Raw genomic sequence first — 17,501 nt, forward strand, 5'->3', positions numbered from 1 at the left:
GGATTCAGTGCAAGTTACGCCTGTGAGGCTCCTGCAGCGGACGACGCTGAAAACCCGCCGGTGCTGCCGGCACCTGACGCCGAGCCGTGCCGGTGTGGTAAAGCCGGCTCTTTCGGCGACGTTTTTGGCTGCAGCTCGGCGCCCGCCTGGCCGGCCGCCATCCCAGGACACCGGCCGGGCCGCCCCGCCGCCGCCGCCCTGTCCCCTGCACTACAGCTCCCAGGATGCAGCTCGCCCCGCCGCCCCCCCCGCCAGCGCTCGGGCGGCGCAGGCCGTGCCGGGACTTGTAGTCTGCAGGTCTGGGCGGAGCGGCTCCTGCCTGCCGGGCAGGGGCCAGCCGGGCTCCCTCGGCCGCGGCGGGGCCGGGCCGGCCTCGGTGAGGCGTCGAGGCCGGCAGAGCCCGCGCCGCGCCCGGCGCCGCTCGCTGCCTCCCCCCCCGCCTCCCCTCAGGGCTCCCCGCTCCTCCCCGCCGAGGAGGCGGGAGCCCGCCGCCCGCCCCGGCCGAGCCCGCCGCGCAGGGGGAAGCCAGAGGGGCAAGAGCTGCCCGCGGAGCACCATGCTGGAGTCCATCCGTGTCACCGGTGAGTACCGCTCCCGGCCCGGCAGCCTGAGGCGAGACCGGGCACCGGCTTCGCCTCCGGGGCGGCTGGGGCGTTACCGGCTTGGCCGGGGGCTTGCGGCGGCAGGAGGAGGGGCGAGGTGGCGGCCCCTCAGGCGCTCTCCACAGCGCCCGGAGCGCGGGAGCTGAGGCAGGTGGGGTGCTGGTGGCTGCTCCCCCGCGGGGGAAAAAAAAAAAAAAAAAAAAAAAAAAAAAAAAAAAAAAAGAAAAAAATCAGCCGAGGGGTTCCCGTGAGAGTACCTGCTCCACGGGGACAGGGCGGGGAGGTGCTTCGCACCTGAGGGAAGGCGGGAGCCCCGTCGGTGAATGGGGACGGCATTGAGTTTACCTGCAGGCCCTGTCCCTTCCCAGGGGCACTGGAGAGCGGGGAGGTGACACCCGCCTGCCTTTCAGCGGAGCGAGGGGCAGAAGATGCAAGTCAGAACGCTAATAAAACTGTTACTAATTACATCTGGTGTCTTTCACTCTGGCTCTCCTCTTTGCTGTGTTTTCACAGAAGTTATGTGTATGTAAACCCCTGTATTATGACTATATAACGATAATATGGAAAAGTATTTGATACCACACAAAACTATTATCTTCAGTGCTGTGCGTCTGTGGTATGTAGGAAAACCTACAATGCAGTTGCTGCTGCAAAACAAATTTTTCACTCAGATGTGTTTCTTGTTTGAATTTGACGTCATTTCATGTGTCATTACTTCAGCTGCCTCAAGCCAATGTTACTTTGTGATGGGGAAGTCTATCTAGAAGAGATCCGGTGGAGATAGCTTAGTGTACCTCATACCATACTGTCACAATCATAATCGATATTTCTTACAGTTACTCTCCTCTGCGTAATTTATACGCTGTTCCGTCTCTGCATGGATATCAGTAGGATGTTACTTCTGGTAATGGCAGTAGAATTAAAGTTCATGGAATCAGACAGAGCATTCCTAGAGACATACAACAGCAACTGTAATCTTAAAGGATTGAGATTTCTTAAAGGAAAGATAGTTATTTGGGGTCCATACCCCTCCACCAGATATTCCTGAACACACCCGTGCTGCAGTAGAGTGAGCTAGAGATCTCCTTGGATAGGAGCTTTGTCCTGTGCAGGTCTGTCTATAAATCAGTGTTTTGTGATTATATCCCAAGTCTATTAAATCAATGGGAGTTTGTTACTTCATTTCATTAGGGCCAAGTCTTTACTTTCACTGATTATTACTGTGCTCATGTAATTCAATTTGAAGAACCTGAATTTGGAGTCACTTACATAATATATTGCAGTGTAGAAACATGCATGCAAGAAATTGCTTACAAGTCAGTTCATACTTTTTAAGGTAGAAAGAGTACATATTAAATATCATTGTAATTTTAAAGAAGAAAAAACAAAACTGCACAGTCCAAAATCATGCCAATGAGTCCTGTAAATGCTGGATGTTTCAGAGTTATTTACAAACACTGGCAGTTAATGAATCAGACCTATAAGTTGAAACTTGCCCTTGGTTTTGGAGCTCAGAATTAAAGTTGAATGACAGATAACGCTGTTACAGAAGGAAAGTAAATAGGTGGATATTTGGGGGGAAAAAGTCGTCTTAGGTTAAATGTCAAAATTCACATCATCATACAGGCTGTAGTTAATAACTAATATGCTGTGAAAATAGAAAATAGCTCAATGCCAGTATTTTTACAGGAGCTCGCTGACTAATGCTATAGCTGAACCATTTTCAGTCATTATAGACAGAGCTTCCAGTGCTGTCTAGTTCAAGTTGCCTGACACTTTCTGTTCAAAGTTTGAGTGTTTGTAAACCTTAAGGGTGTTTATAGTGGTGAGGAAATAGACCACAGGAATCTGGTCAGATTCTCTTGCGCCACAAACATAAGCCTGTAGTGTTTGAGAGGCAGCAGAACATTATAGATTCATATACAACACTCTGTTGCATGTTTTTTGCAAAATATTCTTTCTACAGCCCTCTGTACCCACAAACCATACAGTCTAGAGCTCATAAACTACATGTAGTTGTTAATCTATTCATATTATCTGAATATTGAAGATAAATATTTCTTTGTAATGTAATTGTACATTTGCAAAATGTGTCAAAGGAGAAATCTTACTTGTCACATCCATGTATTTTCTTCTCATCTCTCAAACTTCACTATTTTCACATTAATAGTAGACAGATCACATACATTATCTGCATTTCTATAAATTTGAAAATTCAAGTCAAGCTATTGGAAGTGGTTTCTGATTTTACACATAAAAAATTCAAGTGTATTCTAACATGGTAATGGTGAACTGAAAACCAAAAGCAGTGGCTCAGACCATTACATTCCTAGGATAGGAGGATCTGCTCCAAGAACATCTTTGCTAAGCACTGTAAGAATCACACCTACAGTTTGGAAAGGATTTGTCCATTATGCGTACATAACCTGAGTGACAGCTGCTTGAAAACTGCAGGAGCTCTCTACTTTGTTTAGAGCAAGGCTAGCTGGACACAGAGATCTGTGCCCACAAATATCTATCATTAACCTCATTCCATCTATGGAACAGGTATTTAAGAAGCTGCTTGGATAGTAGCTACCCAGTAGCCTAGAGGAAGATTTTTCTATAACACTCTCCAAAGTCTGGAAAAATTCTTACGTTGGGATTTTACCACACGTATTATAATAAAAGATCAGCTCAATTCATCAATTTCTAAAGGATGGAAATCAACAATATAACCTACCTCCTGAATATAACATAAAGTCTAACTTGTTTTTCCTAATAAATAACCTCTGACAAGATTAGGCAGTGTCTGTGATGCTACAAGATTCACAGCTAGTGACTGGGGTGCAACTTAGACATGGAAAGTATTTAATTAGTGCAGAATTATAATGAGATTTGTGGTTCCCACATATCCTCTGTTAGCAGTCTTGGGCCACATCGCTTCTCCAGTACTGCTGTGACACTGGAATAGCTACATGTATATAAAATGAAGTTACACAGGGGTAAAACTCCCCTGTGGGCAAAATCAAGCCTGTGGTATTTTGTGTTGTTCTGTGACACATGGTACATTTGCATCTGCAGGATGGAGTAAGTCCAGTACTGCCAATTCCAGCAAATATCTTGAGAACGATGGGATTTTGGCTACAGCATGACCTGCTCTCACGTGAGATGCTTTAGACGCACGGGGGAAGTTGCCACTGGCTGGCTGCCCTGCTAACCCGCCTTAAGGGGTAGAAGAAACCAAACATAGTGGCTCCAAAGAGGGGCAGAACTCTACTCCAGGCCAAGACAGAGCAAGGTTCCATTGAGCGGGAGGGTCTTCTGTCCCTTGGTACCCTAATGATGCCAACATGGGGACAGGCAGCTCTTCTGCCCCCTCCTTGCTTCTTTTTACATCATCACCTTCCACTCCAAACCTGATAGATTGTTTCCTTTAGCAATTCAGCCATGTTTCTAGGACCTATGTTTTTATTACTGTGCTGCTGCAGAGAGAAACAAAATATAGATAAGTGGAAGTAAACATGATGGGAAATCTTTCTGGGAGAGACTATGTTAGTTTTTTTGTGGTTTTTTTTTTTAATTGTTGAAGGACTTGGGGCTTTGTAGCTTCGAGTGTTTAGAAGTGAGACCAATGAAGAGAATCTTTGTACATAAATTACATGGTTTTATGGAGGTTCTCAAAGGTAACTGGAGGCTTGGGCATATGTTCTTTGTCAGTATTCTGCTGCAAAAACTGAAATATGTGAAGTCAGGAAATTCAAATTTGTACTTCTCAGAACACATGTGGATGAGATACAAAAGATAAAACCTATATGATATGTAGCGTGATATGCAGCATAGAATTATGCCATAGTACAGTGACTTTCAATTTGCTTTTCTCAGACATTTTAGAAGTAATCTGTTGACATCTGTCCTATGGTATCCAGAGTTTAAAACCTGGAAATCACTGCTGGCCAATCTGTGATTAATGTGGGTTGATAATCCATTCTCTGCCTGGCTACTTTATAGTGGTATGATATCTCAGTACTTCTTAAAACACTGAAGCACGTTTCCAGAACACAGGCTGTGCTATGAATTGTTTTTATATTCAGAATACTAGACCTCTGTTTCAATCACCAGGCATTGCTAATCCTTGGAAACTCCTGGAAATGTTTTAATAAGCTGAGTTTCCTCAAAGACAGTGTATTTTTATTTTGGTTGATGCTGTCTGACTTACAGATGTGAGTTTAAAATGGGACTATTACAGATTAAACAAATGTACTAGATAAAGAACTTTAAACTTTGGTGTTTTGCAACATGATTTTGATGTTGTCTTAAATATTATTTTCTAGTTTATTTTGTAAAATAATGATATTCCCAGGACCAATCAAAAAATTCAGACTGGCAGTTAAATGACTTGTGTGAAAACTGCCGTGTTATCTAATATAATCTTTCAAATCTGCTGGATTATCTGTTGATTCCAGGTTTCCAGAACAAATACGCATGAAACAGTATCCTTCTTTCGTCGGGAGAAAATTAAGGATAGCCATACTTAGTTTGGCAGCTGAAAAACCACTTTGCTATGAGATTGCACATATAAAGTAACTACAGAATTGGGGACAACTATTTTTGATGTCAACCACACGCATGCGAAACCTGCTAGTGCATGTTCAGCACTTGACCACCATTTGTGACACTTGAAGGAGAATTCTGACTTGTGATGTTCAGAAATTATCCAGATATAAATGCATTTGTTACTGGCCAAGTGTACTCTGAAAGCTTACTGTCATGAATTTCTGGTATTGAACTGACAGAAGAGGTTGGGGGCTGTTTAAGGCCATTTTGAGTTGTTTCTTTGAATTCTGTTTCTCTTTATCACTTCTTAGATACACGTGGTATTAATTCAGTTTATTCCCTATGTAGTAGCAATATAAGGCTTCTCTGCTCTTTGTGGCTTCTGAGAATTGATTAGTAGAGAAGGTGAAATGTTAACGTCGCTAGTGTTACATTATTATCTCATCTGTATTTTAAGTAGCAGCTGTGTAATTTCCAACTTCAATTTTGCCTACACAAGCCAAGTCACATGCTCAGAAATGTAATATTTCTGTGTTCAGACATTCTGGAAACCTTCCTTTTCATTTGCCCTTCTTAAAGGTAAGGATTCTCATACTCTAATACTTGGTACAGGCCTGAAGTCAACCTCAAGTACTTGCCAAGAAACAAATACGCGAGACCAGCCATCCTGTTCTGTTATCTAAGAAATGCATCTCATTTTATGGTAGTTGTTTTGATGGTGTTTTCCTTGTGATGGGAACTGTGGTTTCTCACCACAACAGCTCATGGTAAAGCAAGATAAGCCATGTAGACAGGCTGTCATGTATGTGATGAGAACAATCTGACAGAATTTGAACAGGAATGCCAAGAAACATGTTCCTGCACCAAGCATAGAAAGAGGATTTGCAAACTTATTGTGAAACAAAACTAAGCTTGCATAAGATATGCATGCTTTAGTGGAAGAGAATAATCTAATGCTTCTATATCTCTCTCTTTCCAGTGGAGAAAACACCCAGGCTGCAGATTTCCCATCATATGTTCATGCAAATAGGGCCTCTGTCTTTTTACTTTTTTAGAGCAGCATCTTCAGGAGATCTGAGGAACACAGATTGACATGGAACTGACAGAGATCCAACAGCATGAAATACATTGTCATGGTGCTTATGTTGGAAGCAAAACCTAACTTTACTATGAAAATAAAGCTGAAATTAAACTACTACTGATTTTTTTTTTCCCTTGGAGGCATTTAATGATCTCTTGCTAATATTCCATTCAGAGTATAATTACACTATGTAAAGTAATTACAGCTCAGCTATCTATAACTGTGGGCTGAAGCTCAAATCCCTTTTGCAGGCTTTAATCAGGTCCCGGCCATATCTCCTGTTCCGTGAATTGTTTCTTTTTAGGTGCAGAAGTAGGAAGCATTGCTCTGTGGCAGGATTTATTTGTGCCCTTTCTTTCGGCTCACCTAATGTTCTAGGATAAAGTGGTTGGCCAGAGAAGGGGATGGTTAGAACCAGTGAAGAGAGGTCACTTCTCTCTGACAAGCCAGCACAAATATTAAATACAGTTTTAATTCTCAATGACTTTTCCATGCAGCTACTCTGCACCAGGGACCTACCTCCTCCGAAGGCTATGCCAGGGGTCAGAGCAAAGCAAGAAAGGAAGGTTCATTCATTAAAGGAACCTTATTCACTTCTTGCATTCAGCTTTGTTTACAATGTTTCTTCTCAAGTGTTTTCTTAAAGCCAGCTGTTTTTGTAAAACAACTTTGAATAGATGAAATGACAGTGTTGCCTTAAGGATTCTCAGAGGTGTGTTTGTAACTAGCTGATCTCTCTTCTCTCTCCTCTTTATAGCTTACTGTCTGTATTAAGAAGGAATATGCGAAACTGAAATCTTTTAAACTTATATTACTATTTGTACGGTGTTGTAAATTGTTCATAGTGGCGGGCCCGTTCCCATGTTCTCATCCTTTATGAGAGTAAATTCTGTGAATCGGATTTTGCAGATGAGACCACACCAGACTGCTTATATCACAGCACAGATCCCTGTGGGACTTCACTGTAAATACTGCTCACATACTCCTATACAGTTTCCTATTTTTTAAGTTAGTCTTTATCCATACACAAAGCTTTCCTTGCATGATTTTAAAGGTCAATCAGATTTTGCTCAAAACTAAAGATTTATTAATGTAACAGTAAATGTTCCTAAAGTCCTGCACAGAGTCTTGTTTTAGACAAGTTAGTTCTTAGCTGCCAACAGTGCACTCACGCATGGAGTTGCAAGCATAAAATACTTGTTTAGCTGGATCTTCCAAGTCCCAGTCTAATTGTTCAAAAGTGATATATACACAATTCTCCCATATGTCTAGAAGTCAAGATTAACTTGATGTGACTCCAGTTAAGACAAGTTATGTGTTTCATTTATGTTGCAGTTTTGAGTCCTTAAGATTAGTATTGCTGTATGAAACAATCAAATTTTTCCTCAGCTTTTTTTTTTTCCCCCCCCTCAATGCAGAAAAACTTCACTGGCCTAAGACTGAGCTTTCTAAAAAATCAGTCCTGAGTCCAGAAGAACATAAGCTGAACATTAATAATGAAAACAGCCTCCAGCACCCACCTTCTGGGATCCTTAAGGACATTTTCACAACAGGAACCAGTAGCTACAATGTCCTTCTGCAGAGCAAAGAGGAGAAAAAACACCACGCTCAAAAGCAGTCATCTGCTCACCACAAGAAACACAGAAAAACTACCAAGTGTTCTACCACCTTGCGAAGCAATGAGCACCACAAAGTCAAAGTCCCACTACCCTTGCTCAGTGGTGGGTGGTACTGCACAAACAGACAGCCCTCGATCATTGTCACTGGCCCAGCGTCTACCAGCATGAAGTTTACAAACAGTATTTCGGTTGCAGGGAGCAGCGTAGGACTGCCATCACGACCCAGAAATAGAACTAAGAGGCATTTTAATCTAACAAAGCCAAAGCAATCCCAGTCCTCAAAAAGCCATGGAAAAGAAAGTGATGTCTCAGGCCAAAAACTCTGTTTACTAACTGCAATCAAGCCTTCCAATGTAGAGAAAGAGAAGATGAAATTCTTCAAGTCAGATTTCACATACAATCCTCAATTTGAATATGCAAACCCCGCTCTGCCAAGCGTGTTAGCTAAGCACAGCCATGCATCTGACCGATTTCTTAAGCAGGTATAGTTACTTTTTCCCCTCCTTTTCCACTGGTTATTTTTTCCTATGCCTATTAAGGTGGTATTTGGCTTTGTTTCTAGCAAGTTGTTTCTCCTTATCATCCTCCCTTACTGTTTGAAAAATGCATGGAAGGTGAGAATATAGTAGTAGAACTGAAAGAACAACTTTTTGATTAAAAAATGAAAGCCTTCCTAATACTTACAGGATTCTGTAGGATAAAGGTACAGGTCCTTAAAAATGGGTTTACATGAAACATAATTTAAGACAAGAAGGCTTTTTAGGCAATGAAGCAGAGTCCAATACTGGAAAAATACAATGCCTAAATAGGCTTTAATGAACAGAGGAAAAAAGCAGTGTAGAAGTCTTGCCAATCCTCTTGGTGACACAGGGATTGGGAGGGAACAGCAATTATTTGAGGTCATGGTTATTGGATAAGCATATGTTGATGTTCCCTGTTTTAATCAACTTTGAAAGCATATTTGCATATACATTAGGCTCAGTCAACAGCAGACAATTCCATTCCAGAGAAAGGTAAAATTTAAAAAGACACCCCCCCCCTTTTTTTTTCTTTTTTTCTCCCCCCCCCAACATGCAGCCACACTGGTAATAGAGCTACAGACATTCCCATTTTGTGTAACTACCCTGGCTTCCTGCCTGTCTTTGAGATACAACAAACCCCAAAACAACAACAAAACCCTTGCTTTCAACTTTGACCTAAGTGACAAAAACCAGTGCTTATCTATATAATAACAGAACCAGTCATCTTCCCACTTTTGCTATTTTAAAATGGTTTAGAAAGATCTTATTTATGTCTGACAAGCTTTTCTAAATAGAGAATCTCATGTTTAAAGTGATACTTAACTTGGGAATAGATCCTGCCATTCCACAAGTTTCATTGTGATATGAATATTTCACTTTAAAACCCCCAAAATTCCTGGTGAAAAGGATACATGAAGTACCATGGATTCTAATAACTGACTCTTGACTTGTAAAGTGTATGCTTTTTTTTTTTTTTTGTCCAAATCCAAGAACACAAGTAGGTGTTATTACCCATTAAGTCATTGTATTGTAAGGCTTGGTCTGCACTTTCACATTAAAAATATCTGTAAATTTTAAAAACTCAATAGCTGGGTTTTCATTAAGAATTTATTTTCTTATGAGAACAGAGAACAGCTGTTCTGTTCCTAAAATCAGCTTCCATACTTCTAAACAACCAACTAAATCATATTGACACCAAATAAAACTACTCCTTGACTAAAGCTTTTTAGCAAATTTTCCTTTAATTTTTATAGCAATATTAGCAACATTAATCATAAATTACAGCAAATCAACAATAATTAATTTGCCAAACTGAATTTAATACAAATTATCCCTTTCAGTAGGAGGTAGCAGAGCCTTAAAAATTGTTTTATGCATGATGATTTTATGGAGCACACCTATCATCGATTTAACCTTCTTTTAATAAAAAAAACCCACACCTAAATAATGAATGTTTTAACAACGAATGATTCCTCAATATTATTCCAATTTGTAGCTCTACCTTTTCCCCTTTACATACAACGCATGGGAAAATAAAGGCTTTATAAAAACATTATAAAAAGCAGTGAAGGATTTAATATTTAATTAAGTATGATATTTCTGAAACTTACCAAGGAGGCTGTAAATTGTTTCATAAGATGTAGTTTACAGAAGTTCTTAGCAAGAAAAAAATTACTTAAAAGTTCCACTCCTAAAAATACTGAACAACAGTATTGCACTTCATATAAATGACCAAAAAAGCAGCTTTAACACATTTCCAAACCCAGCAGGTGGCACTCTCTCTTTTTTATCTACAAGTAGCTTTAGAAATTTTCATCTCCATGCAAATTTACTATCCAGAAAAAGCAGCATGAATCAAAATTTTAATCAGCAAATATTGTATAAGCACTTGCTTTTTCCCAGTGCTATGTTTTTTTTCCCATGCAGATTTTACTTGTCAGAAGAAACATGTAGGTATCTTATAAGAAGTGTTAAGTTCAGGAAAGATGTCTTCAGTTGCAAAAAAAGTACTCATAGTGTCAAGATTCAGGTCAGCTGTAAAAACACAACTGTGTATAGTTGTCCTTTTTCCTGCAACAAGGATAAATTTAATTTGTTTTTTGTTGTTTTTTTTTTAAAAAAACATTTTTGGCTTTCTTTTTTTGCTGTACTTATTTTAGGAAGCTTTGCTTTCTATGAGCAGGAATGGAACTCTTCATATTTTATTCTATAAAAGGTGCTCACAGCAACTTAGACTTGCTTGCTTTTCTGTGACCAATATCTCTGTAAAACTAGCTTTTTACTGGCAGAACTCACCAATTTTATAGGGGGCTTTTAGGGTAGTTCTGTGAAATGAGCTCAAAACCTGACATTTCAGAATTTTAGATGATTTTTAATAATTTCAAAAGTATTTTTACCCACAGCTGTGCATAGCCTGCTAGGATATTAAAACAGATTGTGTTTTCTTATTGCCCTTTCTGCTTTTGTGTGTGTCTGTGGAATTGGTTAATATAGCATTACTGCAACATATCTGGAAGACAAGTCACACCTTGCCCCATTTTTTTTTTTTAAAGGCAAAGAACACTATTAATTTTCAAACTATTAACACAGCAGTGCTCCAATGGGGAATGCACAGGCTTATGAGTACCCACTTCACCCCCTCAGGCCTCTAGTCAAATCAAAGATTTTAAACCTTGGGCACAGCCCAACACTTTTATTGATTGACGTTTCACAGACATAGTGTAAACATTTTTTAATTATTAATACATTTGAAAACAGTATTTTTTAATGTTCATCTTCTCATACTTTGTTCTGTTTGTTTCTCTCTTTCTACTTGTTTTCTTCCTAATAAGGTTCTTTCATGAGTCACACTATAGTCACACTATATGTGCTTTTACAGAAGAGAACTTGAGAATAAAAACCAGTATGTAGACTTGTAGCTTTTCACATTGATTAACATATCTAATATTACAGAAATTGATTCTCTTAGTGCTGTGTTTCAAGGTCAGTGCAGCAACTGTGTACTCATAAGTGCTATGCAAGTTTTCTTATTAGTGCTCCTTCTGGCTCAAACTACTTGTCCTTCATTGTTAAGTTTTCTTAACATTTAACGTGTTTGTTATTTTTGCACAGATGCTAGAGGTGACAATACTTAGCTAGAAGTAATTGTCCCCAGTGTCTGCAGAGCAACTTAACAGTTGCAATTTGCTGAACCAAAATCAACAAGGAAGTTGCAACTTCAAGTAACCTGTGTGTTAACACCTGTTTCTTTGAATTGTACATGAAGGCAGGAAATCTGTTTTTATATACATATATATTTTTTAAAATCATTATTTTGTTGAATGAGTAATCCCCCCATGAAAGAGTTGTATATCCTTTTCCCTTGTACTCCTAAAAATATAGCAGTTTTGAGTTAGTAAATAAATAAATCAGTTGTGCCATATTGCAAGTATTTGTATTACACAGCTGTTAAGTCATTAATACAAGTAGCCTACAATTAGCAAATTTATCAGATGTTGAAAAAATAGTTAGGTGGAGCTGGAAGGCTAAACAACATGACATTCAATACTGAGTAATCCTTTGCAATGTCCAGGTGATGTCACAGCTTAGGCACGTTGAAGATTCAAGAATGTGTCACTGGCTATGAAGAGCAGTTAATTGTAAAACACCTCATTCTGCACTGGTAACAAATTCCCTCCTAAAGTAAGGTTTATAGGTAAGTGTGTTAAGACAAAGCATATCAGGCCATCCAAGTAGGGCAAGTTGTCAGAGTTCTACACAAACTTCTCTCTTCCACTGAAAGAGCCTAGGCCACGTCAGATGATACTACAGCAGGAGCATAGGTTTATTTCAGGACACAGTCTCATACAAAACCCAAATGAGTATTAATTTTTAATTCCTTACAAAGTATTTGAAAAGTTTTTCATTAAAAATATTTCTACCAGCTCTAAATTACTTAAACAATGCTCTTTCTCACACTGAGAACAAGCATGCAAAAGAAAAAGCCGCTAAAAACACTGAATAAAACTCAAAACACTACAGCCTGAGTAGACTGGCCTCAAAAATCTGCTCTTACCTCTCTCCTTCCTTTCCACTTGACCCCAAAAAGGAGGGCAGCCACCATTTTATGGCTGTTGATTAGACTAACAAGTTCCATCTGGTACATCTTCATGTTACCTAAAGATGCACCTGGGAGGCTTCCAGCAAATAAGCTATGTAGGGAGGAAAGTAAAGTGATGATACATGCAAACCTTGTCTGTCTTGCAAATCTCAGCAGAGACTGTAACCTTTTTGTAGCAGGGCTGCTTCTGAATGTAGGATGAGCTGACTGAATGCAGGGGGCTGACACCTAGGTCACTGAGCCCATTTTCTAAGGTGGTTGCCTTAAATGATTCATGAGCATGTATCTACAATAACTCTCAAGTAACTAAGCTGTGCTGCTGCACATGGGTGACTTGGGATTCAGAGACGTTCTTGGCTGTAAATAATTTGTTTAAAAAAGCCACTACCACCACAACCTAAACCTATCAATTAAACAGATCCTCGTCTTGCTCTTGGTAGTGCTTCTGTGACATGATTTTCTTGAGCATCAGCAGAGTTTGCTGTGCAAGAGGACTTGTCTTGGGACCGCTGCTTCTTTTGGCACTCTTTGGTAGTGATAAGAGGGATTAAACCAGACCTTTTAGATAATAATGAAAATAACAGAAATTACTACTCCTAACCAGTAAGCTGGCACAGCCACATAGTCTTTTTTTTTTTTTCCATTTTTTTACCTGTTGCTGAAGAGTTTACAGTTTGGCCTTAGGAACTCTGGCAATATCAGTACCTTGCTTTCTGCTGGCCCAGAGGCTGGAAAATAAGCTCACAGTTGGATGCTGGAATAGGCAAGAGCTGGCATGCTGGGCTGGATTTTGCCCTTTCCCAGCAAGTTCTTGCAACACCTGACTTTGAGTCATCTCACCTCAGAGACAGGTGCAGAACCCCAAATGAAGGACTCCATGTTGCATTCAGTGCCTGGGACCCAAAAATATCCCAAACCTTTTCCCCTCAGGAACCACCACCAGCTGGGGTGGTTGTGACAAGAAGTGTCAAAACCAGTGACGTCACTGGCGATGGAGCCCATCTCGGTGCTGGGGCGATCTGCCACTCCCCAGAGATTTGTGTGCTGGTGGCAGTGTGTGTGTGTGTATGTGATGGCTGTCCCTGTTTCAATGCTTCCAGAGTCACACCTGCCCACTTGGAAAGAATCATCAGGACTTCTTCTGTTTTGCTTGAAATGGAGTCAAGGGAGAAGGTGATAGTGGTGAGCACCCTTCTTAGTAATTTCCTACCCCAGAGAATAGATGTTGAGCCATAAGGCTTAAGTTTAATGACTTTCTCAATATGCATGGGTTCAAACTTGCAACACCTATTTGGAGGTGGCTGGACTGCCAGGATATAGGTTACTCAGCATGGCACATAAGGTAGAGGAAGCACCCTTCACTATCCCACCCTTCCTTTTGAAGCTGCAAACACTGCACCGGGTTGAAGTGGGAGAGGTCAGAGTGGGTCTGTGCTTCTTCAGGGGGATGTATCTGAAAACCTTCTATTCATGTTGTGCTGTTGATTAAAGTGTCTCACAGCAATTTAGGAAAAGCTTTAAACTGCCCAGGAAGAGTTCAGGAGGGTGCCTGCAGACAGGCAGGCAGAGCTAGAACTTGGGCTTCCTGACTCCCAAACTCATGCTGCCTCCCTTGGCACGTGTAGGTCTCAGCTCCGGGGAATTTGCTGTTACAGACAGCCAAGCAGGAAGTTTTAACGCCCGTTCAGTGCTTGTTTTTTCACTGTTTATTGTGGTGAGTTGGTTTTAGAAAATACCTGCACTCTAAGGTAGGAGGGTCCTCTGGGATAACACTACCAAATAAACCTACATAATGCTTCATCTCATAGGAGTAATGTCTTTATAAACAGCATCAAAACAGAGAACTGGTTAATAAAGTTTACAAGCCAGTCTCAAAACACCGTTATTTTTATGGGCTTTCACATTGAGAAGAAACTGCCCCCTTGCTCTCAAACAGTTTTGGCAGTCCTCTGCTTCACCGAACCTGCTCTCATCCACCCCTACTCAACTTTGATCAGCCCTCTAGATTTATCCTACTCTTTTCAAAAAGTGTGTAATGTATCTTTGCTATTCTTCAAGCCTAATTCTTATCTTTTGCTATCTTCATTGGTTTCCTTTAGCCTGTGAATCATACTTGCCTGTTCTTCTCCATCCAAAGGCTTTGCCATCGCATTGTTGGAAAAGCTTTTTTTCATTGTTTGATGTGAAACTGAACTGGACCTGATATTTGGTTTGCTGAGAGGCAGGATGGGCATCAAAATGTAGTGACCCTGTTCCCACTTCTGTTGGGAAGCCATCTACAGCCAGGTGTTGCCTGAGAGAGGAGTGTTGGTTCACCTAAGGCAACACTGTGCCTGGGGGCCAACCAACCATTCAGCTAAATGGCTGGACCCCTTCCAGCACTTGAGCCAATATCCTGGTTGTCTTTGATTTACTAGTAGAGAGGTATAGCCTGAGTGCTGGATACTTTCTGAAAGATGCCTTAAAAACCCTTAAGAAGGAAAGGACCAAACCCTGGTGGCTTTTGAAAATAACATCCATCCTTGCATCAGTTCCTGCAGTAAATAAGTTCCAGAGAATTTAAAGCCAAATCTTTCTGCCCACAGGATCTACTGCGTTTTAAATCATATTACTGAAAACTTTTGAGGGGAATTGCCATTCTGTACAACTGTACATTTGAACATAGAAAGGCCTATCTCAGAAAGTGAGGGCTTGGGGGACACTGCATAGTGTAGCTCCTCCAGGGTTTGTGGTTCTCTGGTAAGTGCTGTTACATCTTAATGCTTCATCTCACTGTGATTTTTATAAAATGCTATTAATTATAATGATTTTTTTTCCATAATTTATTACTGAGAGACAGAATTGGCCACAGGAAGAGATGGGGAGAAAAGGAAGAAGTTCAGGAGACGAAATGTGGTGCTGCTGGGCAGCAAGTCTCTTTAGGAATGGAAATCACTGGTGTACATTCAAAGAAACTGAAGTGTCCAAGAATTTAAATGGGTACTTAGGGTGTTTAATCTAATAGACTTAATTGAAATTTAATATGAACAAGTTGTGAAGACAAATTTCATGCCAGAAGGTTAATTCAGAGATGACTTCTTCCAGAGTGAACAAATAAAGTTAATTAATTGTTCAGAGAAACCAGATACACCAAACAACTAGTGGGTAACATAAGTATCTTAAGGATCCGGCACCTTGCAAAGGACAGAGAAGAACTGTTATCATTAATTACTCAGGCTGCGGGCTGAGAATGAATTTCCTGGGATAGGGGCAGGAATTTTTGGTTGCTTCTTTATAACCAAGGATTTTGTGTAAGGCAGGAAAATGCCTCAGCATTTGCAGACACTGAAAAACTTATAAAACAGCCAATGCTTTTAGAAGTTAAAAATTCATATGTAATTTAAAAAAAAAAAGGAAAAAATCCTTTGGTAAAATATACAAGCTATTAAACAAGAACTAGATTTTGCTCTGATTTGTTCTTTACAGCTAGCCCTTGATCCTAAATTTTGCTAGAAAAAAGTGTCATTAGTCTCCAGAAACATTAGGCCTTGCATGAGGGACTCGTATTCTTTTTTTTTAATACTTAGACACTAACCTCGCTTCATTTATCTGAGGTCATTTTTAGGTGACAAGCAATGTTAAGACTTGACACCAAAATCCCATTTACCTCGTAGGTCACCAGTACAGATGTGTAGTTGTCCTTACTCATATTTCTGTGCAATAAGTTAATGGGAGTAACAGCAAAAATAACAGCACTGAACCTCTGTCAAATACCTACAGCAGTGGGTCAGCAAAATGACGCCAGAGCTACCCCATTTGCACCAGATGAGGGTGTATCCTCTATTTTTCATACATTCATCTTGAAAAACATGATTTAAGTTGCAGAAGGACATTGCAGTTTTCATAGCAGCAGTCCCATCACCTTTTGTCTTTAGGAGCAGTAGGATTTATTTTCTCTGCAAACAATCGAGCCAAAGGTCAGCAAGGTGCCTACTGATTCTCCTGGGTATTACCTTTGGTGCCGAGCGGGGCTGTGTGCCACCACGTGTGCTCATTGCAGTGTTGTAACAGGGAGAGGCAAAGCCAAATAATTTGCAGTGCCTCAGGTGGTGGCACAGCATTCCTCTTATTATAATACCTCTCTGCAGACATCCTGACACCTAATCTTATAAAGAAAACTTGAAAAAGAAAAGAATGTGTTCATTGTTGGTGCCTTTCTTCATAAGAACTGCTTCTCACTCCTAGCTTCTGCAAGTGCAAGGGCACAGCTGCCCAAATGGGCCAGATCCTGAGAACCAGCCAAATGTCGCCAGGCCCCCAGGGGGTCCAGTGCAAGTCCCTGTGAAGGCTGAAACTACTGCTGGAGCTAGCATGGTGGCTAGGGAGTTTCGGCCACACAGGAGACAGTGAAAGGAGACAGGGTTCATGTAACAGCACTGGGTGGCTTTATGGTGAGCCTTTTTCTACCATTCTTGTGAGGCCACGTGCACTGACTATTTGGCCAAGTTCTGTGAGTAACGTATTGCGGTGCTGCTGGGCTGTCCCTGAAGAACTGGTGGTATAGATCTTGGACTTTCCGATTCAGTATTAATGCTCTCTATGTAAATAAAAACTTACTGTGGAGACTCAGGTGCAGTGGCGATAGAGATCACAGCAGTGAGACACAGGAGGTAGGTTCTTTGCTCCTAGACCGCTTAACCCCCCAAAACAACAGCCTTCTTTAAGCTAAACCTTTTTTTCTTTTAATCTGTGTTAAGGTAGTAATTTATGCTGCTTTCTTCATTCTTGAAAAAGAAATTAAGATTTGACCAGGAGGCCCTTCAAATTTAATAACAAATATTAGAGACGGACAAAGAAATGCTAAACATTAGGTGCAGTATTTCTCTGGCATTCAGGTAAGTGATATTTCTCTCATCAAAGAGCTGCAGAACCTTAAGAATACATCTAGCTAGCATTTATGGCTTTCAGTAGCAATTACTCACGGTTTCTTAGTTTTGACTTGAAAAAAATTAGAATAGGATTGTTAGTAGCTGTGAGAGGTACAAAATTAATCCTATTTTTGTG

General features: G+C 40.6%; 1 protein-coding gene across 3 annotated transcripts in view; it reads left to right on the forward strand.

Annotated features, from left to right (window-relative positions):
* The first annotated feature begins 307 nt into the window (after positions 1-307).
* Positions 308-17,501, forward strand: part of MATCAP2 (microtubule associated tyrosine carboxypeptidase 2) — a 30,675-nt gene continuing 13,481 nt past the window's right edge. For 2 of the 3 annotated variants that reach the window (XM_049816147.1, XM_049816148.1), the window contains exons 1-2: positions 308-581; positions 7,638-8,320. In XM_049816147.1, coding sequence (XP_049672104.1) covers positions 557-581; positions 7,638-8,320 — 708 coding nt within the window. In that variant the 5' untranslated portion in view covers positions 308-556. The remainder of the gene's footprint in view (positions 582-7,637; positions 8,321-17,501) is intronic. The other variant, XM_049816149.1, reaches the window with a different exon arrangement.

Source organism: Accipiter gentilis, chromosome 14, assembly GCF_929443795.1.
Source record: "Accipiter gentilis chromosome 14, bAccGen1.1, whole genome shotgun sequence".
NCBI lineage: Eukaryota > Metazoa > Chordata > Aves > Accipitriformes > Accipitridae > Astur > Astur gentilis.